This window comes from Lotus japonicus, chromosome 4 (assembly GCF_012489685.1).
Source record: "Lotus japonicus ecotype B-129 chromosome 4, LjGifu_v1.2".
NCBI lineage: Eukaryota > Viridiplantae > Streptophyta > Magnoliopsida > Fabales > Fabaceae > Lotus > Lotus japonicus.
Window position 1 is genome coordinate 2,286,016 of NC_080044.1, and position 23,892 is coordinate 2,309,907.

General features: G+C 35.7%; 1 protein-coding gene across 1 annotated transcript; it reads right to left on the minus strand.

Moving 5' to 3' along the window:
- Positions 1 to 47: 47 nt before the first annotated feature.
- Positions 48 to 14,623, minus strand: LOC130714313 (uncharacterized). Its single transcript, XM_057564217.1, has 14 exons — positions 14,378 to 14,623; positions 13,591 to 14,142; positions 12,137 to 13,369; positions 11,683 to 12,010; positions 10,876 to 11,131; positions 10,568 to 10,784; positions 10,071 to 10,423; positions 9,462 to 9,992; positions 6,665 to 7,862; positions 6,222 to 6,578; positions 5,717 to 5,954; positions 1,343 to 3,960; positions 1,027 to 1,202; positions 48 to 547 (listed from the first exon to the last, which is right to left on the minus strand). Exons 1-14 carry the CDS (start codon positions 14,450 to 14,452, stop codon positions 235 to 237), a joined length of 8,445 nt encoding a protein of 2,814 aa, XP_057420200.1. The 5' UTR covers positions 14,453 to 14,623; the 3' UTR covers positions 48 to 234.
- Between the last annotated feature and the right edge of the window lie 9,269 nt (positions 14,624 to 23,892).

A 23,892-nucleotide genomic window follows, 5' to 3' on the forward strand; every position in this document is an offset into this window, starting at 1 on the left:
TTATCATAAAGTATTTTAAGCATGATCTTCAATTTGAAACTCCAATGTTTTGCAAAAAGGAATCATCATTTTCAAACTAATAAATCCTTAAAGTGTACATTTACCGGAGAGAATAGAGCTCACAACCAGGCAAAACAGACCAAACCAGACATTATGAAATTTAAACCCAAAGTTACAACAACACCTGCACATACAAAAAACATGACAGGTTTTTAAGAAGCACTACGTAGACATTCACTTCTTACCCTTTTTCCTTCCCTTGTTTTTCTTGGATTTGTTTTTCCTCCCTTTGTTGTTTTCCATGTTGTTTCCATGTCCTGAGCTGCTAGCACCTTGGGAATTCTTGGACATGCTATCTTTTGATCCCTCCAAGACATTTTGCAATAGCTCATCATTCCCTGCTGCAGTGCTGGCTTGAGAAGGCTCATCCTCAACATTCGCATTCTTCCGCAACAACAGCTCATTCAAAATGGGCTCAACTCTTTGTCGTCTTGCGAGGATTTTCATCGAGAGTTCAAGTACAATGTCTATCTCAAACATTGAATCACTGAAGAAGAAACAAAAAAGAGAGTTTCATGACCGAATAAAAAAAATAACAAAGCAATTCTGTGACTGCAGAATCAGAAATGCTGTTTCGACAGAGCATCCCATAAAATTGTACGAGTAGAAGAAAACGAGGCAGAGAAAGATGCTTCTGTTATTGATGATAATACTGAAAAACCATCTCTTCAAAAATCACGGTGAGGCCAAAAATGTGGTGGACGGTAAAAACTTAAAATTAGGGTGGGCAGAAGCAACTAGCCTTATCTTTTGCTTCTGCCACCGTGATTTTGAAACTTAAACGAGTTTTCAAACATTCAGTGAACTTTATATAAGACTTACAATAGAGAAAAGTAACTGTAGTTACTTATTAGCTATCTAACAACTAACATTAATTACAAACTGTAACATAACAGAAAAACAAAAACTATTCTAACTATTTTACTTACTCTATCAATGAGAAAAATTTACGACTATAAAACTTACCTTACATTTAATGCTGAACAAAGTTGCTTAGTTACATCAAGCAAGCTCACTACCTCCCCCATTTCATTTTTGTTTTCAAGGTAAACAGGGATTTCTGGCAAGCTTCCACACATTGAAGTCAAAATTTTAATGAAATGATCCACCAATTCCTTAAGATATAATGGACGAATAAGAGCCTGTAGAGAGAATGAAAAATTAAGGACACAAAATAAAGAACAATGTTGATTAAAAAAATGCAAATCTTGGACACCGGACTAAACTCTCGTTAGAAGCCTATTTTAACACTATTTAAATAATGCAGAAAACATTTTCATACCTTTTCCATTTTAACCCCATCAACACGTAACATATCAATTGCATCCAGTAGGTTTTCCAGACGACCCCAGAAGCAGTCGACAACTTTCTTAGATATGTTAATTTCATCTTTAATCCCACCGTCCGTTATCTGATTAGAAACAGAAGCACAACCTTTATTTGGAAGACCGGAACAGTTTGTTGAAGGAAACTCCTTAGACAGTGAGTCAGAAGATTCAACAATAACTGCTGCATTTTCCCCACCCGTGCTGTCGACTCTATTTGGAAACAACATCTGCAATATAAGCTCTCTTTGCGGGCATACCATTAAATCTACAAACACAGCATCTGGACACACAATTTCAGAAGAATTATTCCCTAACTTGACAATAACCAAGGGATTGTCTATCACTTTAAATGCCTCAGCAAAGACTTTCAAACCCAGGTGATTCCTTCCTTTCTTAAGAACATCACAAAATTCCAACGGCAGTTTAGAGGTTACATGACTTTTTCCCAACAAATTGCGAAGTGGTTCTATATAACTCCCAAAGTTGAGGTGAAGCAAACACATTAATACAACCAATCTCAGGAAAAACAATGGTAAGTAACTCTTCACATCTAAGTTCGACTTCCTGATCCAATTTACGGTACCATTTTGATTATTACAAATTAACTCAAGGACGACATGCGCAATAAAATCATGCACATATATCATACCCGGAGTTAAACTCAAATTTGCAAGAGAATTTTCATCTTGGTAATTAAGCCATTCAATGAAAGATGACTTAGTAGCAAACATGTTTAACCCCTTCCTGCATGATGCCAAGAGCAGAAGCCGTTCAACCAAATACATAAAACAACTAGGAGATATATAATCAATTTCCTTTATCCAATTCAGATGGTAAGTATACTCCAAAGCTTCATAAAGACTAATCGCACAATTCCGCTCTGCAAATGAATAATTTCTTTTTGAAATATCTTGAGCTGAACTCAACTGCAAACACTGAAAGAATTCTTTCCAGGGTAAGTTATGTTCAAATATGGTCATAATTTCCACATACAGTTCATTAATCAGATTAGCTGTACCAAGAATCATAACAGCCATCTTTCCAATTTGACCATACGTTAGCCTATCTTTCAGCCTAATGTTCTCATAGATGGCCTCTTTCACCAAATTCTTACAAGCCTCAGTTGTCCTTAGAAAGACAAAGTCTCTTGTCAGTGATTTCTTCCAGTCTAGGGGAACAATGAAGCGAAGTAAACAGTCAATTGGGAGTCTGCGAAATTTCTCCAATGTCTTCAAGTTACCATGGGTGTGGCTAAAACATTTGGATCCAAGAAGAAACTTCGAGACTTCATAGATGTGCAATAAAGACTGGAACTGACAAAAATCAGAAAGATCTTTACTAACTGAAAACTTGTATAGTGCCTCAAGGTTGCGCAAAACTGTGATGCCAACAGAAAGCAGTTCTGAACTCCAATAGCTCTGAAGAGAAGAAACTAAAGAATGAATATCAACAGAAACCAGCCTTCCATTCTTCTTCAGAAACCTATCGCCCAATTTTATCACCCAATTAGCATCAGGAACAAGCAAAGAGTAAATCTCATTTAGATTACATGTTAGCTTCCGAACACCCATATAATTCAATGCAAATTTTCCATAACTGCTATGCTGGTCAATGTCCTGCGATTTGAAACTAGGAAGACATTCCAATATATGAACAATGTTATCCTTCCAACATGTCCAACAATAAAACAATGTCTCCACAGAAAGTTGATTCTCCAAAATCATTTCTTCAACAGCATCATTAATCACATAGTCCCGCCAAACAAATTTAGAGGAGTTCAGATGAAAATGAGAATTCAAAAGTTGCCACAAACATAATATTTCACCTCTGATACTCTCATGTATGCGGGAAGATTGCAAATGAATCATTATTCCAGAAATCTGACTATGATCATTTGATAATATTTCAACTTCCGTAGATGCAAGCTCGTAAAAGCTGCCTGACTCTTCCTTTGCAAATGACAATGCTCTTTCCAAAAGCTCAACCTTCTGTGCAAATTGCTTTAAGGGCCACCCTTGGCTTCCTGAAGACCAAAGAGAATTCGCAAGTACATAGTAAAGCAAAAGATCAAAAGCTTCCTTGAATCTACCAGCTTTTCCAAGAAGATCAGCCTCACGTAGAACCTCACCCATCATCATAGCAATGTTAACTGCCTCCGAAAAGTTTCCTGACTCCTCTTCTACCACAAGAAGCTGATCCAGTAAATCCAATGATTGTAAGAAGTCACGCTTCAAATCCATTGAATGAAAAGCTCTAACAAATTTCATCATGGATCTGACATCATTATGACCAAAATAATTACGAGCACAACTTTCCAGGAAATTTTGTTCTATTATGTACAGATCATGAGTTTTAACCAAACTATGGTCAACATTTTCATTTTGCTTCCAGTGTTGAATGTAAGAGAAGCCAATGTCAAACAATCTTCCTTTTGCACAAACAGTCAAACAATCTGAGAAGAAACTGCCTCTAGCATACACTTCAGCTGCGATTTCATAACATCCAGCTAAACAGAAGCAATCCCCTGCTCTTTTCAAATCAGGGTCTTCACATTTTTGCAAATAAAGTTTCCCTGTTAGCAGAAACGAGATTAATCTTACAGTGTAGAAGTTCACAATATCAACATTTAGCCTAGATATAAGAGTGCATAAAAAAATGTGCAAGCTTTGTTCACCACTTTGGTCCTTGTTAGGACCCAGAAAAATGGAAGAAATAGACTGAAGTAACTGGTATTATTTACTGAGATTCTGGTGAAATCACCAAGAATCAGTGTAGCAGTAGTTACAGATAGAAGAAGAATAAACGAAAAGATAGCAGAGGCAAATTAGAGAGTGCCTCTATTCTCTCCCAAGTCCCAAGCCTAAACCCAATTCAAGCCTAACCTCTCTCTCACCCAAAACATGCTTATATAATCCCCAATCTCTCTCAGCATTCTCTCTCTTTCACACTCCTAGCACCCTGAAGATACTGCCACATCAGCTTGGCAGTTATCACTAGTGGGAATCAATTTTATTCCCCCTTCTACCCTTCCGAACAAATACCTTAGCAATACTAAGACTACTAATATTTGGGTTCCTATCAGTCCTTGGTTAAGACTTAAGATGAATAAAGTAACATTTTAAATCCTTGAGCAACAAATTGCAAAGCAAAACTTTGGATAGACAAATGAAGTGACATCTTATATCTTTTCTGGCAAAACCCGTACCCATAATTTTGGAAGACTAAAGTGCTGATAAATGTAACTTTGAAAGATAAACTTTGCAGACTACAGTTCACGCTTAATCATTTACCAAACATGGACACAATACTAAAGTAGTGGTGAAAGAAATAGACAGGCACCTAGCATTAGTAGAATTCCAATAAATAGATACGAAATCTTATGAACAAGGAACAATTATTACTCCCTCGATTCCTATTTAAAAAATCCTTTCAACCAAATCACACAAATTAAGGAAAGATGTTAATATACTGGTTTTTCGAATAGTTATTGAAACATTCCAAGTTTACCCCTATTCATATCAAACTCCAGATTAATCAAAACCTGGGATGGGGAGTATTATTCAGTTTCCCTTATTCAACATTGCTTTCAAATGTTTTGTGGGGATGAATCTCAAACAATAGCAAGGGGAGTCGTTTCCTCTGTGCAAGTGAAAAAAAGAAGGGACAAACCTACCGGCAACGTACACAAAAATGGGTTAGCCATATGCAGCATGAGGTAAAAAGTATGGATTAGGATAAGTTTACGAGACAAAAGAACAGTTACATGACTACGTAAACAAGTTTATTATAGCACACAATGATGCTTAGAACAATATGGGCCTAGAAGTGTGGTACTAGGTCAACTTCTTAACATAAAAGAAATTTATAAAGACAAATAAAAAAGAGGATAAGAAATAATCATCAGCAAAAGAGCAAAACAGAAAACAAGCAAGAAAATAAAATCGAAAACCAATGGAACAAACATTTCCTATCCCACAAAATATAAATTAACGGAACACAACTTCTCCGCAGAAAGTGTTGGTGTTTCACATTATACCATAGAACCACATGGTAAGGATTTGGTATTTACTAGATCAAATTTTAAAATTCATTAGAGAAATGAACATTTTTCCTAATTTACTGTGGTTGAGAAAATTCCAATCTACAACCTGGGTAACCTCGGCCAATGAACACATGATATAACCATTCAAGATAAACTTGCAGTTTGTGTTGTAAAATGATTTCTCAACACCTAATAGACAAATATATAAAACTCTGATGCTACTGAATTATTTTATAAAGAAATAGCACAAAATTTAGCACTTAGGTACCAAAGGTCAAGTTCATACCAGCTCTTTCATAGTTTCCTAAATCAGAAAAACACTGGGCAGCAGAATCCGTCATTCCAATGGCTTCAAAAATTTCAGCAGCTTCTCTAAGGATTGCATTTGCATCCTCAGGATTAATATCATGCAAACGGTTTGCAGTTGCCCTAAGACCAGCAGCTTTAGATTTTTTCTCCCAATAAGGGTCTCCGGCTCTTTCAAAACACATTGTTGCCATCTCAAAGTTATTTTGATAATATAGCTGCAAAGGAACGGTCAAAATCATATCATATTGTTAAAAGGGAAAAAGTAGATAGATAGAAGGGACCCATTGATAATATAGCATAAGCATACTATAATCAAGGTACACAAATATTGTAATTTGTAAGTTGCAAATCAAACTATATAATAAGAACCAAGTAAATTATTATTGAACTAGGAATTGAGCTAACAAAAAAAGTGTAGGACAAAGTAATTTAATTCAGTACTTGAAAGAAAAATGAAAATAATAGTTGATTACGAAAGTAACCTTTTTGCCACGTGACTTCCATTCTTCTGGACTGCTTGCAACTTTCATTGCCTGAGCAAGAGAATCATCCAGTTCTTTGAATTGTACAAGACCCTTCTTTTTCCAATAGTGAAACATAGGAATAGAGAACTCCTCTGTCTTCTCACATATCCACAATCTTTGTCTTGTACGAGTTATAGAAACATAAAGTTGCTTCAGTTCAGAACACAAAATATTGTCTTTGGAATCAATGAAACTTGGATAAGACTTTGATTCTGCAGGTTCCAGCATATTTTGTTCATTCATATACTCATAAATCACCCTCCACCGGATTTTCAAAGATGAAGAAGAGCCAAAAAAGTTGTACAGCAACACATCCTGAGAAAGAACAAAGATTACGATCACATAAAAGACGGATCATAAAAAACAAAACTTGAATTAGATATCATGATCGTTTTTACAACCTGAAACTCAAGACCTTTGCACTCTAAGATGGTTAGAACAAGAGCTTGTTTCCCTACATAGTCTAAAATTTCCTTCCGAGCTGAATCATCTCGTACCAAAATTACTTGCTCTGCTCCAAAGCCAACAATTTTCCCACCTTGCCCACTATTGCCAAAAATAGTTACTATTGCATTTTTACTATTTCCACATTCAAGAACAACTGGAGCTTCCCCATAAATCAAGCTGGTCTCAGGCTTCAGAGCATCAATAGAATGAGGAAAAAACCGAAAAAGAAGCTCAATGATGCTCTGGGACAATTTCAAAACTCCAGCATGAGTCCGAAAGTTTTGATTCAATAAAAAAATATCTGAAATTAGCCCTTTATCCTTTCCCTGATAATATGATCTTCTCTTGGATTCCATAACAAACTTCTTGTAAAAGAGAGATTTTATATCCTGGAACCTAAAATCAATTCCCCTTGCTATTGTTTGTGCTGTATCCCCACAAAAAACAAAACCCTCTTCCACATTTGGGCAAACATATTTAAACAAAGCAATTTGACTCATGGTTAGGTCTTGCACCTCATCAATATACACAAAGTGCATCTCATCGCCATCATATCCTTTAATTCTAAGTCTAAGATGAAGATCAGCTACAATATCAGCCAAATCAAAATCCCCTCTGTCCATCTTCATTTTTTCATAACTTTGATAAATATCATATATCACCTCTCTTTTCTGTTTGCTCAAACTTGATGCTCGATTTTCAGATAAGGAAAGATAATTCTCCCGACTTAGCCTACCCTCACCATGCTCCATTGCTTGCATACCCCCTTTTATATGAGATATGATTTCAGTGAAGACTCGAGATGGATCTAGAGTCTTAGTATATTGGCAATTGAAATGAGGCCAATATAATGAATCAAACCTGTCATAAGTCACCTGCTTCTTCCTTATAAAGGTTTCTAAAGCAACAGATTTTACACCCATGTTTTGACTATAAGAAAATATGTCACTAAATCTTTCAAAATATGAATTCCCCACAGTCCCATCAAGCATCATCAGAAACTTCTGAAATGTTATCACAAGTGGGTATGAGTTGGCTGGAAGATTAGTAAAAGAATCTGGTATATTCTTAAACTGAATTGATGTATCAACATCAACAACATCTTCCTCAATAGGACTACTTTTAGTGGAGATATTGCTACCACATATGGATCTGCATGCAAAACATGACATATTAATATCATATATCAATCAAATAAGTAAAAATAATGGGAATCAAATTATTTCAACGGGATTGCATGCGTTATACTATAATAATTACTAGAATTAAGGACTCAAAATAGAATAACTTCAACACCAATACATAATTTCTAAAACTGAAACAACATGAATATTATAATCTAATAGAAAAATTACCATGCAGATCACTTTGGACACTGCAATTTATACGCCAAAGTTTAAGCTGAGTCATAAATATTGGGTTGATATAAAACAATAATAGTCAAATTCATCAATTAATATTTTTTGAATTCACAATAGTGAATTTAGACACATAATTTGTTGCTAAACAATATTGATCAACAAATTAGATAAGAATAAAACACTATATAATTGATACAATAAGAAAAAACAGTAAAATACTATCACTATGCTAGATAACAAACCGTGAAAGTAGACTGACCAAAGCAGTGATAAGAAGAAACAAAACTTACAAGTAAAATAAACGAGATATGTAATAGCTACATAAATAAAATTATGTTTTCCAGATTAAGCTTTTCGCCTTTGTTAAAGTAATTAGGAGGTAAAGATAGCTTTTAACAACCAAATACCACTACAAAGTTAATTTGTGATATAATTATAAACAATTCTAAAATGATCGGAAAATTTGTGCTTAACATGTCATTAAATCAATGTCTTTTGGTCAAGTGATCAAGAGTTCAACTCTTGCCATCAGAAATCTCTATAAAAGCAAAATATTAGTACAGGGAAAAAGGAGTTTATGCGCTGTCCATGTTTCAAGATCAATGAACTCAATGTGAACGGAATATTGAACTTAAAACCACAAATGATTCTTCACTTAATATCATCAACGGTAGAGAAAGTAGATGCTTAAATATTGTTCATTTAACTATAAGTTATATCACAACTTTTGACACTTTGCCTTCCAATATAACTAATACCTAGTCGATTTTTTTTTTCTTATGACCATATTTAATGTCTTATTCAATTTGTCGGGGGTCATGTATTAGATTAAGAAATTATAATACTTGAAAAAAAAAAAAAACTCATATAAAACCTTTGCTCTTCTATTCCACCTTCCATCCACTCGGAAAACAAAAGAATCTGGGAAGCTATTCATACTAACGAAAGCCAACTAATTCTGTTCAAAAAAAAAAAATAGAAAGAAAAAAAATTCTGTTCACGAAATACTCTTCATTAAAATTTTACATCTATAGTCAGACCCTTCAAATTTACAGAACTCCAGGTTTCACCACAATTCTCTTTCCTGATGAAAACATATTCCACGACCAACATGTAAAAAAGGACACAGAAATATAACTCAAAAAGCTTCCAATAAGTTATTTTCTACTTTGAAGGTATGTATAATATTCAATGATAATTAAATCATTCAATTTTAATAAATTCAAAGCATTTCAAAAGTTAACATATAGAGACATACAAATAATGGTCAGATAGACTACAAAACAGACTATTCCAAAATTAGCCAATTCAAACAGTATTTTCATGTTATTTATATTGAAGAAATAAAGAAGGATAGAAAAGAAGATAGTTTTCAGTAGAGGTTCCACACCTTTTCAATCTAACAACATGATGTTTGACCGCTTGACATAGTTTAGGGCTCACTGTTACAAATAATTGGCGTAAGACAGGCCTGTCATTCTCATTAGAGATTTCTTCATGCTCTTTATCATGATTCAAACAAGGAAATGCACCACTCTTAATTCCATAGGTTGCTTCAAGAGCCATATGGTGCAAGTTCTCCTTTTGAAATAACTTCATGGTCAAAACAGTTGTTTTTCCAGTACCAGAGCGGCCCAATACAAATGTACTTTTAGAAAAGAGAATTATCTCACGTTCTTCATCTGATACTTCAAATGGAAGATCCAACTCATTGCTGTTACGATCAGAAAGCAAGTGGCTGACGACAACTGGTGATAAGGAGTAGAATTTCATCAATAACAAGCTCTCCTCAACCTTTGAATTCTCAACATAAATTCTTTCATCACAACCACTCGTCTCAGCTTCATCTCCATGATTATCAATATTCTTAAATTTGAGGACATCTATTGATCCTTCCCAACTCATGGGGGACTCAATTTTCCTAGAAAAGAAGTAAAACACATTTTATCAGTTACCTAAAACAGCTCTGGTGCTATAGAATACAACTCAAAGAACTTACCCCTCAAAAAATTGCTCACTGCAGCGTCTTATATAATCGTCACTGTAGCTTGCAAAGATGTTGTCAAGACGCTTCACTATTTTAGGGATATCCTCTGGAGGCAGGATATCCCATATCCTCAAGACTTGAGTGTACCTTGCTTCTTTTACTATGTCCTTTGAACAAACAATAAAGAGACCTTCAACTTTGAATTGTTTTAATATCTGTGATGAAGGTCCACAAAGTAAATCCACTTTGATCCTTTTTGGTCTCCAACCACTAGAAAGTTTAAGTAGCAGGCCAATGACTGACTTCTTTTTCTTCTCTGACCTCAGCTTTTTAAATGATTTAAGGAAGTTGTCACTGAAAAGAACCTAAAAAAAATGTGGAAGGTGAGAATGTAAACCAAAGGTCAAGTACATGATGAGGATATCAAGAACATGAACTAAAGGTCAAGTACATGATGAGGATATCAAGAACATGAACAAGTAAGATTACACAATTGATAATCCAAGTACCTTCCACACGGAATTTCTGAAAAGGACACTATCTGTATTAAGCAAATCATCAAGTTGATCCAACTCTTTCTTGGCGTCCCAAATGCCTTTTGCCAAATCATTGTCTTCATCAGCATTAAAGAAACATTGACGTTTTTTTGCATCAAGGACCAAATCTTTCCAGACATTTTCTTGACTTACTAGGGTCCTTTCATTTCCCAAAATCCACAAGCTGTGCCTGTTGAATATCAAAGCACAAGCATTAACGCAACGCAGACTTTTCTTTGGCACAAAAAGAACTAAAAACTTGGAAGAACAGTAAGTTCTACCTAGCTCTTGTAAGAGCAACATTAGTCCTCTGGTGACTGGAGATGAACTTAAGTGACGCGCTGCCATTAGTTCTCACAGTCGATAAAATAATAATGTCCTGTTCTCCACCCTGAAAGCCATCAATCGTTTTCACCTTTACATCAAATCCATCATACCTATCATACTTTTGTCCAAGTACATCCTGAATAGCGGCAACTTGGGCAGCATACGGAGAAACTACACCTATACCGAGCTTCTCTTTTGAGTCAACCCACACTGCAGACCAGGCAAAAGAAGGCAGAATATCACTACTTGAAAATATGTGCACAGTGCATATTAACAAAGTATTATATAAAAGCATTCATAGTATTCAGTATACTTGACCCTTTATCATGCACATTTTGGTCAGTTAACCTTTTGCACATTTGTAGTAATGGAAACAATATAAAATCACAAAAGTATTGTATTTTTCACTAAATCACGTAATAACTTATAAACACAGGACCTTTAATACCACTAATACATAGATTGCTTCCCAGTGACAAACATTACGCCACTTACCACCACGTAGCTTTAAAATGAAAAATTATTTTCCCTGATGATTAGTATACTCTTCAAGGAAAAAAAACATGTAATAACATGATACATGATTGTTAATACTACTAAAGATCAATACTGGAAATGTTACCGAGTGGAAAATTAAGCTAATCACAACCAAGTAGTTCTAAAATAAATTATTTTCTATACTCCTTTTCAAAGAAAAAAGAAAATCCAATAACATGATAGAGTACCACAGAGAAATCATTTACATATAAACAAACACAAACCTTTGAAACACTTCCTAATTATTTTCATGGCAACTGCCACTTCAACCATATTTTTCCGACTTCGTCCAGCATCATCAAACTCTTCTCTGCCACCAACTATGTTAATAAAGGAATATGGACCAAACATTGGTGCTGGGAGATATTTCTTCCTATAGTTCTTTCTAATAACATTTGGAGCATCAAGAATTTGGTTTAAATAGAAGTGTGAATTTGGAAAGGAACTTATTGCTGGATGCATCCGGTATTGTATATTGAGAAAGTGATTTGGATAGGACAATGAGTTTAGCCTTTCAAATAAGCTTCTTCCAAAACCAACTTCAAATGAAACCTAATACAGAAAAAGGGTAAGTCTTTAGCATTAGCTGTAAATAGAGAACTTATCAAAGTTTCAGTAAATAATGATGTTGGGACCCAGAATATTAAGTAGCAAAATAAACAATTTTAGAATACATACATTACTTTCCACCATAGCTGGTAGCTGGCGTTCATCTCCAACCAGAATGGCATGGTCTATGTCACGAAGTAGTAAAGGTATGATTGATTCACATTCCTTCAACTGGGCAGCTTCATCAACCACCAAAACATTCAGTGGTTCCATGGAAACAAAGTGCAACTTGAAGGAACTAGAAGCAGTGGCAAATATTAAAGAGGATGTTTGAAAACAGAACACTCTTATTGATTCTTCAAATAAGTGCAACTTTGATGGCATAAACTCTGGCCAGTTAAGATCACCAAGTGAACGCTTCAGGGTTATTAAAAAAGACAGACATTCAGTTCTCTTCTTGTTCAATAAGTACTCAGCACCCTCAGAAGACTCAAAAGAACTATGCTGGCTTTGGGGAGGAGAAAATAGTTCTTCCAAAACTTCGCAAACAACATTAGTTTGGAGCAACAAAGTTTCAAAGCAATCTAGGGACTGAATAAGGCAGACCATACCTTCAAAATTATGTTCCCTAATATAACTTTTGGCTATATGGGTACATAAGATAGAAATACAGGTTCTGAGTGGTGATGCTAATTCAAGAAACCTTTCTCTCATAAACTCAAGAAAAGATTTGCACATGCTCTCACTACAATCTGATGGGTTATCGTCTTTTGTCACATTAGTATCACTATCATCAGTTTGCTCTTGTTTCTTTATCAACTCATTCTCAATGAATATATGATAATGGGAAACACAATTTTCAAGAAGATCAATCATCGAACCAAAACAATATCTCCAGCCAGTTGGAGGTCTAAAGCACATTGAAAGCTGCTTGACACGATGGTCCAAATAAATGTCTTCAATATCCTCCCCAACTTTGAGCCGCTCATGATTCCCAAATAAAAGAAGGTCTCCTAATGGAAAGAACAAATCATCAGAATTTCCATCAACGGATGATCTCACAATGCTTAAGACACGTGATGCGACTTCTTTAATGGCAACATTAGTTGGGGCACAAACAAGAGTCCTATAGTTCATCTTCAGTAGGGCAAAAAGCAGTGTGCCCAGAGTTTTGGTTTTGCCGGTTCCCGGGGGACCCCAAATAAGATCCACAGTGGACTGATGATTGCATTGAGCAGAAGAAAGGCAAGCAGAAATTGCCTTGTACTGGGACTCATTTAAATCAGATGATAACCTTTGATATGTTGGGTCATCCCTCAAAGCATCAGTCTGCAGATGGCAGTAATCACAACTTTCCTCAACCTGCACTCAGCATATGCCCATCAGTTATAGAAAAGGCGATACAAGAGAATCAGCACTGAATATCAAAACAATACCAATAAAAAACTGGACATTATTACATTGTTATGCTTTAATATAGGTTAGCACTATCAATGTTTGATCTCAAGTAGCTTATAATTTTATCACAGGATATTAACCTTGAAACACTCGATATAAAGGCATAACATAAAATTAACTATTACCACATCACCAGCACATGAAATTTTCTTGATTAACTTTGAATTTCGCTGCATGTGAAGGGCTTTCCATATTCTTCTATTGGGGGTTATATTTGTCAAAAATATTATAAAGCTAGACTTTTGCTCAACTTCATCCAGGTCAATATCTTTAGATGGAAGAATCTTGAAAGAAGACATAAGTTCAGCATTATCATCCTTCATCTCCTCCTCTACAACCCCAGCTGACACTACAAAAGTCCACATCTTTCCCACCCTTTGTAAATCGTTGACCGCTTCGGGCATAAAATCGGCCAAAATAAAAACATCCCCAATCAATGTTTTGTACATCTCTTTTCCATGACCAGAAAACCTGTTTCTCCAGCTGTCAGTTCTAACATTGCAAAGCATCTCATTCCTACTAGGTGCCACCTTAAGGGAAATTACTTTAGCAAAAGGCGAACTTTGTAAGATTTCCATACTCGAACACAGTTGTGCTCGAGTTTCTTCCAGCAATGGATACACATAGGAGCCGAAATAATGATCAACAGACTTGAATGATCGATCAATAAATTTCACCTGCAAAATACAAACAGTATTTTGAAATGGTTAGTGAAGCAAATGTACAGTTAGTTCAAGCTACACTTTCTAACTTGCGAAATGTCGCAGTGGTAAAAAATGACTGTTTGAACCCTAGGTCGAGAGTTTCATTCCTAGAAGCGGCAAACTAGGGGAAACCTTTAGCATTCACTACACTCGTGTCGGAATTACGAGAGCAATTTAAAAAAAAAAAAAAAAAAAAAAAACTACATACCTTGTCTTTGTAAAGATCTTCGTTGAAAATGTCTTGAAGAGACCAAGAAAGTATGATCTCTCTTAAGTCACTCATAGTGTTTCCAAGGATCTAGCTTTCACTAGTGAAGTGATGAGTGAATGCTTGATTAAAAATTTAGAACAAGTGAAGTAGAAAGAGTTGTGCCATTTTGGTAAAGGTAAAGACTGAATGGATTTTTTTCATCTAAAATAGAGAGAAAAGATGAGGACTGAGGTCGTTTCATTTCCTTCGTTTACACGCCTCGAACCCGAAGCCAATGTCACACTCATTAAAGTGCTTGTCTTTTCATCTTCTATTTCAACTTTCCTATGAACTTTGTTTTGGACCGGTACCATTTTAATCAAAATAGAGTATGGAACAATTCATATCATTTTTTTTTTTTCTTAATCCTTAAATTAGTCTCTCAAATTAGTCTATGTCTTTATATCGCCGTCTGAATTAAGTCCCTCACCGAAAAAATTTGTGGAAAAGGTCCTCTTCTTTATAAAACGTCTGGAGTAAGTCCTCGTCGGAGCCCAGAGCTTCAGCGAGTGATGAAGTGACATGCTGAGTGGATTCATGAATCCTACGTGGAATTTAAAAAAAATAAAAAATTAACATATCAGGAAAATAAATTATTTAAAAAACCTATTTCCCAAATAATTTCCTAAATTAATTAAAAAACCCCAAAATTAAGAATACTTTGTGGAGCACACAAATTCTGAAGCAAATACTTTTTTTTAACACCCACAAAATTTCTTTGCGGACCTCCTTTCATGCTTAATTTATCATCTATATAGTACCATAAATTGGATTAGGAAGTAAAACTTAGATGTGACGAATTACTTACCATCATTTATCCGCAGATTATATGTCTCAATGTGTTTGCTTCACATCAGCTCTAAGACGTATATAGAGTCAATTCGCAATATGTTAGGAATTAGCCATATCTTTTCTCAATTTCCACTGAAATTTGGGATGTTCTTAAGAAAGGAAGGAAACACCTGGGTTTGAAAGTCTTTGCTGATGCATTCAAAGTGATAGACAATCCCTTAGTTATTGTCAAGTCATGCAACAATTCTTCAGGGATTCTTTGTCTAAATGTTGGGTTTGTAGATTTCATTGTATGCTGACAAAAAGAGCTTATATTGAAGAGCTTGTTTCCAGATAGAGTTGACAGTATTGGTAGGGGATCTTCTGACTTAACTTCTAAGGAGTTTCCTTCAATAATTTGTGCTAGTCTTCCAAATAAAAGTTGTGCTTCTATTTCAAATCAGATATTAGATGGCGGTAGTAAAGACGTTAACATGCATACAAATTTTGAATTCTACTGGGATAGCTTGGAAGACTTACTTTTATTAATTGATAAAACATTTTTAATAGTGATTATCCTGATTTCATAAAGATATCGACCCTTGTTGACAAAGGTATGTCAAATCCTTACCATGTGGTTCTATGATATTATGTGAAAACCAACACTTGGAAGTTATGTTCTATTGATTTATATGTTGTGGGATTGGAAAGGTTTGCTCCATTGATTTACAATTTTACTTTCTTGCTTGTTTTGTGTTTTTTTGCTAATTAGTACTTCTTATCCTCTTTTTCATTTGTATTAATAAATTCCTTTTATGTTAAAAAATGACCACAACATCACACTTCTAAGCCTATAATTCTCAAACTTCATTTGTGCTATAATAAACTTGTTTACAGAGTCATGTAATTGCTCTTTTTCCTAGTAGACATATCTTACTGCATATTCTTACCTCATGTTTGATAAATCTTAATTCTAAATACGTTGTTCTCATATGCTTGATACATCTTACTTAACTAGTTAGCGAGGGGCATTCTGAACTTTTAGCATATGAGAACAAAGTCTCAATGGAGTTGTAGAGGTTGAAAGCTCTTGAAAGAATCCCCTTATTCTCTTTGTTAGTATTTTGGCTATCAATAACATATTTCAAATCATTCTTACTCCAATTTCTAATCTCTACAATTTTTTCTCTTTCTTACTTGTGGGTTCCTCAAGCCACCCAATATGACACATTTTTAATGCACTCTTATATTTTTGCTATGTAAGATTAATCTAGTTTATGCTTTCAGGGACGCTTTATTTGCAAAAATTTCAAGAGCCTAATTTGAAAAGAGCAGGTGATTGCTTCTGTTTAGCTGGATGTTATGAAATCGCAGCTCAAGTATATGCTAGGGGCAGTTTCTTCTCAGATTGTTTGACTGTTTGTGCAAAAGGAAGATTGTTTGACACTAGCTTCTCTTACATTTAACACTGGAAACAGAATGAAAATGTTGACCATAGTTTGGTTAAGACACATGATCTGTACATAATAGAACAAAATTTCCTGGAAAGTTATGCTCGTAATTATTTTGATCATATAGATGTCAGATTCATGATGAAATTTATTTGAGCTTTTCATTCGATGGATTTAAAGCGTGACTTCTTACGATCATTGAATTTACTGGATCAGCTTCTTGTGTTAGAAGAGGAATCATGAAACTTTTCGGAGGCAGTAAACATTGCTATAATGATGAGTGATATTATATGTGAGGCTGATCTTCTTGGAAAAGCTGGTAGATTCAAAGAAGCTTTTGATCTTCTGCTTTATTACGTACTTGTGAAGTCTCTTTGGTCTTCAGGACGCCAAGGGTGGCCCTTAAAGACGTTTGCACATAAGGTTGAGCTTTTGAGAAGAGCATTGTCATTTGCAAAGGAAGAGTCATGCAGCTTTTATGAGCATGCATCCGAGGAAGCAGAAATATTATTAAATGAGCATGGTAACATTTTTGAAATAGCCATTCATTTGAAATCATCTCGCAGACATAAGTGTGTCAGAGGTGAAATATTATGTTTGTGGCAACTTTTGGATGCTCATTTTCATTTGAACTCCTCTAAATATATTTGGAAAGACAGTGTGACTAAGGATGCTGTTAAAGGAATGGTTTTAAAGAATCAACTTTCCGTGGAGACATTGTTTTATTGTTGGACATGTTGGAAGGATAACATTGTTCATATATTGGAATGTCTTCCAAGTTTCAAATCCCAGGACATTCATCAGCTTAGCAGTTATGGAAAATTTGCATTGAATTACATGGGTGTTCGAAAGATAACATGTAATCGAAATGAGATTTATTCTTTGCTCGTTCCTGATGCTAACTGGGTGATAAAATTGGGTGAAAGGTTTCTGAAGAAGAATGGAAGGTTGGTTACTATTGATATACATTCTTTAGTTTCTTATCTTCAGAGCTATTGGAGTTCACAACTGCTTTCTGTTGGCATCGCAGTTTTGCGCAACCATGATGCGCTATACAAGTATTCAGTTATAAAAGGCCTTTCTGATTTTTGTCAGTTTCAGTCTTTATTGCATATCTATGAAGTCTCGAAATTTCTTCTTGGATCCAAATGTTTTAGCCATACCCATGGTAACTTGAAGACATTAGAGAAATTTCGCAGGCTTCCAATTGACTGTTTACTTCACTACATTGTTCCCTTACAAATCTAAGTTGTCCTTAGAAAGGTCATGTAAACAGTCAATTGGAAGCCTGCGAAATTTCTCTGATGTCTTCAAGTTACCATGGTTATGGCTAAAACATTTGGGTCCAAGAAGAAATTGCGAGACTTTATAGATATGCAATAAAGACTGAAACTGACAAAAATAAGAAAGATCTTTATTAACTAAAAACTTGTAAAGTGTATCAAAGTTGCACTAAACTGCGATGCCAGCAGAAAGCAATGGTGAACTCCAATAGCTATGAAGAGAAGAAACTAAAGAATATATATCAACATAAACTAACCTTCCATTCTTCTTCGGATACCTATCACCCAATTTTATCACACCGTTAGCACCATGAACAAGCAAAGAATAAATCTCATTTGGATTACATGTTAGCTTCCTATAAGACCCGAATAATTAAGCGTTTAATTAATTAGTTATTTATCAGTTTAATAGCAATAAGCGCTGTTAAACTTAAATTGATTGGGTTATTATGCTTTGTGTGTCTATATAATTATGACTCTGTTATTATTATCTATTTTCCTAAATAAATAAATAAAAGAAAATGGAAAGTTAATAGAAAAATAAAAAAGTGAAGAGTCACACGTGAGAGACTTAAAAAGAAGAAGAAGAAAGTAACAAAATTGAAGAAAGGGAAGTTTGTGATTTGGCGAATATATAAATGTGTACTTAAGTGTTAACACTTCTACACTTGATCACTTAAACTTGCTCAAAGTGATTTTAATTTATATCATAGAGTCCCTAATAATTTTTAGGATAATGATTCATCTTTCTAATATTTTTCTCTTAACTCTACGAGTTAAATCCTACACTACCAAAATCAATCTAGACTTAGTGAATTCAATATGTCTTAATCACTAAGTTCTCTTCGTCTAATTTTAGTGGACTTTAAATAAAATATATCAGATGTATAATTTCACCAAATTGTTGCAGCGAAAAGACTAGGTAGTAGAAAAGAGAAGTGGTGAGTTATGAAACAAATGAAATAAAAAATTGAAGAATGAATTCAAGCTGGAGGTGTAAAGGTGGCAAGCATGACAAGGATGAGGCAAACGTACGTGTTGATTGAAGTAAAACTTTGCTAGCATAGCTTTACAGCTCCTCCTTTCTTGCATGTGTTCAACTTCTATTTGTGCTCCACGTTCAACCTCTTGCATGTCCACCTCAAGCTATTGCCTGATTCTTCACCCTTAAGCATTGTGTTCGGACTTCTATAAATAGCAACAACATGAATAGTAGAAAAAAAAAAAGAAACTTAGAAGCAATTGATTCTCACACAAAAATTTGACAATAGCATTAGCTATTTGAGCGAGTAGTGTTTAGTAAAAAAATTCTTGAGCTTTGGAGCGGAAGCTGGAATCTTAGAGCTTAGCATTTTTTAAAGCGAGTAATTTTCTAAGGATACGTAATACGATAACGCGTTCGTGTCGGAGCTAAAGAATGGAAGGAAAGCTAGCCGGTACGAGAAGCGATGATGTGATTGGATCGAATTGTCGCAACTTAGGAAAGAAAGTGGCTAAGGTAAGGGTAACTCAATATAGAAGTGTCCTTGAGTCTTGCATGCTTTTATTGCACTGCATGCGCTTGAGATGAAGATGTTTAATTTGATTGGCGTTGATTGAAATATTGTATGCTTGCTTATGTTGAGTGTTTCTGAGGCTTGTGCCAAATGTTTTTCTGGAGGCTTCGGCTGAGTGAACTTATTGAGACGTGTGTCTCCGTTTTCTGAGAGGCTTCGACCGTTTACTGGTTTCTGTCATTGAACTGAGTTGGTATGCAATTGAGTTGATTTATGTTCGTTGATAATAGGAATAACATGTGGTTACTCTGAATTGATCATTTGCTAGGCATTGTTGTTGACTGACTTGGCATATAGGCTTTGGTCCTTAAGTGGCAATGAGGTGGGTGTGGTCCCGCGTGATTGTCCCGTCTTTCGAGGCGTTATAAAGTGGCAATGAGGTGGGTGTGGTCCCGCGGGATTGTCCCATCTTTCGAGATGTTCTAAAGTGGCGATGAGGTGGGTGTTGTGAGACCCAAGTTTTTAAGTTTAGAATAAACCGAATAAAATTCCTTTTCACGATTAATTTGATGTAACGTGAAGGAAAACCTGAACAAGTGTTTATCGAATGGAATAAATCTGTGAAGGAGAAAGTTCAGGAAAAAGCTAAGGAGTGTATCAAAGTCGATAAAAGTTATAACACGATTAATATTCGCTTAAACCTAGGTCAAGAACGCTAGTAAATAGCTAATTTACTCTTTAAGACACGATGGAAACTAATTCCAAAAAAAATCTTCAGAGAAATGTTAGAACTTCTCTTATTCGTCTATAAACAAGCGTTTCGATACGAAACCCTGGAATGTACGAACGTCAAATTCCAATACTTGGAAGTTTGCCGAAATCGAATCACTGATAGTTCGAGAAACCTAAAATCAACGGACGATGAAGACTTTTTCTATTCGGAGCTTCAAATGAAGATTCCACACGCGTACGCCTATTTCTCTCGATATTTCTAATCTTTCTTCAGAACGAAGTTTTCTCATCCGACATCAACTGCAAAAAGTAACTTTTCGGGTAAAATCGATTTACATCGACTTTGGATCGTTTGATTTAATTCCAAGAAACGTGTTTTGAGTTCTGGAATTCTGTCGCCAGAACTTATCTTAGAATTCTCCGAGGAATACGCCGGAAAAATCGGAATCGCGAAATTTTCATTTTTCCGCATTTTCCAAAACCTATAAATAGCTAGAAAATGAAAATTTTTCAAAAACTCACCCCATTTGAACCCCAAACCCGCGAGCTTGAAGGAGAAGGAGGGAGGAAGTGATTTTTGCCGTTTCTTGCCCGATTTCTGCACCGTTCGTTGCTAATCGAAGACTTCGAGGTATAGATACTATCCCTCACTTCTGATCGTCAATTCTGTCGTCTTTCTCTATGTCTTTCTGTGCTCAAAGTTTTGAGCTTTTGGTAAAACTGTCAAAATAACTTGATTTTAGTGTCTAAACATATTCCCTACGTGCCCAAGAGTACTTCTAGCGGATTACATTTTGCCGAATGTCGCCGAAATGCCGCCGGAATTCATTTCTGTTGGAAAAACCCATTTCTGGACAAAGTCTCATCCTTTAAGCTGAAAATTCACGACTTAGCTTAGTGCTAGTAGGATTAGTCGTCATAAACATCGTTGGTGACGTCCCCATCCAATTTGTTTTTCGAAAATCCAGTTTTGAAATTCTGAGCTGAAAATAATGACCAAAATACCCCTGCGACAGTTTTCGATCCGAAAATTTTTCTGAGCTTAGATCCGTCTTAGTTACGACTAATGATAACCTAGGAACCAAGTTTGATCGAAGAAAAATCGGCGCACACAATTATGATGTGTGGCCGAGAGCTCCTCATTAGGGGGAGGAAAATTTCGTTTTTGAAAACTTGTCTTAACGCGTTAGATTGTCGTACTTCGGAGTTTATAATGCTTCGTGCAACCCTAGTACGTATTGTTTGCTGATTTTCAGACTCATTGTGATTGATTTCTGTGAATTTGCTCTAAGGTTCGTTTGAGGAATTTTGTGGAGTTGGAGGGAAGATTGTGAAGGAAAGTTCGAGGAACAAGCTGGAAAACCTACAGGTGAGGGCTACTCACTGAATACTAGATAATGATTTAGGTGTCGACGAATTCGACTTGATTTACTGTTTATGCACTTGATTGTGTTTGACTGGGAAAAACGTTTTCTGAGGCTACGACTGACAATTGATAATCATTTATTGCTTGAATTGTTTTTGAGATTGAATCACATGCTATGTGCTAAGTGGTTAATCTAGAATGTGTTGATATTGATTCACATGCTATGTGCTAAATGGTTAATCTAGGATGTGTGATATTTGCCTTATATGCTAAGTGCTACGTGGTTATCCTTCAATGTGTTGATATATGTGTCATGACTGTTGGATTGTGTTGCTTTGATTATGCAAATACACATATATCTGTTGTTCGTCAGAGTGAGGATAACGGGCAGTTATGCCAGAATTTATCGTGAGGTTTTGAGAAAGTTTGACGGGACGAACTGAGATTCGGGCCTTGTTGTTGTTTTGATGGATCGAGACCTTCTCTGGGAATTACTTGGGATTATGGGATCTTTTAAACTCATAAGATTAGAGACAAAACTAAATGGAAACTATTTTACAAGGAAAATTCATAAGACACTAAACAACCTCTGAACCTTTAAATAATGATAAAAATCTCAGATAAAAGCTTAGGGTTTGAACATTAGTTTTGGAAAAAAAGAGAAGTGTCGTCGAATCCAAGTTTTGGGGAAACTAATGAGTTTCCGAGTACGTTGATACTCTTTTGCTAGATGAGCAGTTTTGTTGTTTGGGCTATCTAAAAGATAAGCCGGGAAAATTAATAAGTTTCCGAGTATGTTGATACTCTTTCGCTCGATGAGCTGATTTGTTGTTGGGCTATCTGAAAGATAAGCCGGGAAACGGGTAGTTTCCAAGTACATTGGTACTTTTTGCTCGCTGAGCAGTTTTGACCATCGGATGGAGATGAGTCGGATGATTCGAGAAATCATCATGAGATACTTTTTATAATTAATTGTCTTTTGTCGCAGAATCGACTTTACCTTAGGGTATTCTTTTTAGAGACAATAAGTTAGCTAGAACACATGACGACGTTGAAGGTGCGAAAAACACTAGAAAGGGGGGGGGGGGTTGAATAGAGTTTTTCAATAAAGGATATACTTTTTGCACTTTTTCAAAACTCAAAGATAAAAACTGGGTGCTGAGGGATAAGAAGTGAAGCACGCAAGTATTTTATCCTGGTTCACTTGAGATAAAAGCTCAAGCTAATCCAGTCCACCCGTGAAGGTGATTTCCTCCTTCTTCTGATGAAGGCAATTCACTAAAATCAATGAGTGTTACAACTGCACTTTGCTACCTGCTAAGTGACTAACAATACACTGATTTTCTCACTAGTATCCTCTTAAGAAGCTGATCTACCGATCCTCTTAAGACTAGCTAAACACTGAATCAACCTTGATTCAGTCCTCTCAAGATCCGACCAGCCTTGGTCTCTTAAGGCACTTTACAAAGTAATGTAAAAGGTTTCGGGTTTACAAGAAATGCTTCTAAAAAGCTAATAGTAAACTCAGATGTTTAAGAACAGTGAAGAAATAATGCTAAGAGATTGGTTCGTATAAGTTGAATGATTTCAGCAAAGTTTCTTAGCTTCTTTCTTCTATCTTCAGCCTTTAAATACTCCAAGGCATATGATGTAGCCGTTGCTAGGGTTTTGTCCGTCGGAGTGGCAATCTTGTAATATCAGACTGCTAGGCTGCACGAGGTAGGTGGCGGATAGACTGAGGCTTGTACGATTTTGTACTATGACAGCGACCTGTCCTTTCACCAGCTGACTTGAGATCCGGAGTGCTTCAGATGAACGTTGGTGAAGCTTCTGATCATAGTCAGACGGAAGCTTGGATCCTCTGACCTTGCAACTTCTGCTTCTGAATCAGTTCCTCAGAACTTCTGAACATCAGGGCTAGAATAGCTTTGGTCTTCAGATGCCAACTTCTTTCAGGTCTTCAGAACTTGAGTCTTCTACTTCTGGGCCGTTCCGCTGGAACATCTGGTCTTCAGAACTTCTGACTCCGGTTCTTCAGTACCTCTTGAGAGCTTCTATCTTCAGAACTTATGAAGGATTTGCCACTGTTCTGAACGAACATGATAATCTTTAGAGCTCTCTTTGGTTCTTCTTCTTCTGAATGAATAGGCTTGGGTCAGATTCAGAACCTGTTTGTCACAACTCAAAGAGACAAACGTTAGGGTACCACAATTGTTCATCATCACAAACCTTAATTGTAATCATCAAAATATAGAGATGCAACCACTGATCAAACCTTGATCTTACAGACGTGACGAGTGAGGTCGGAGACGTTGTTTGGCTAATCACGTTGCATTCATGCACTCATTTTGAGGTTAATACACGGTGGGATGCC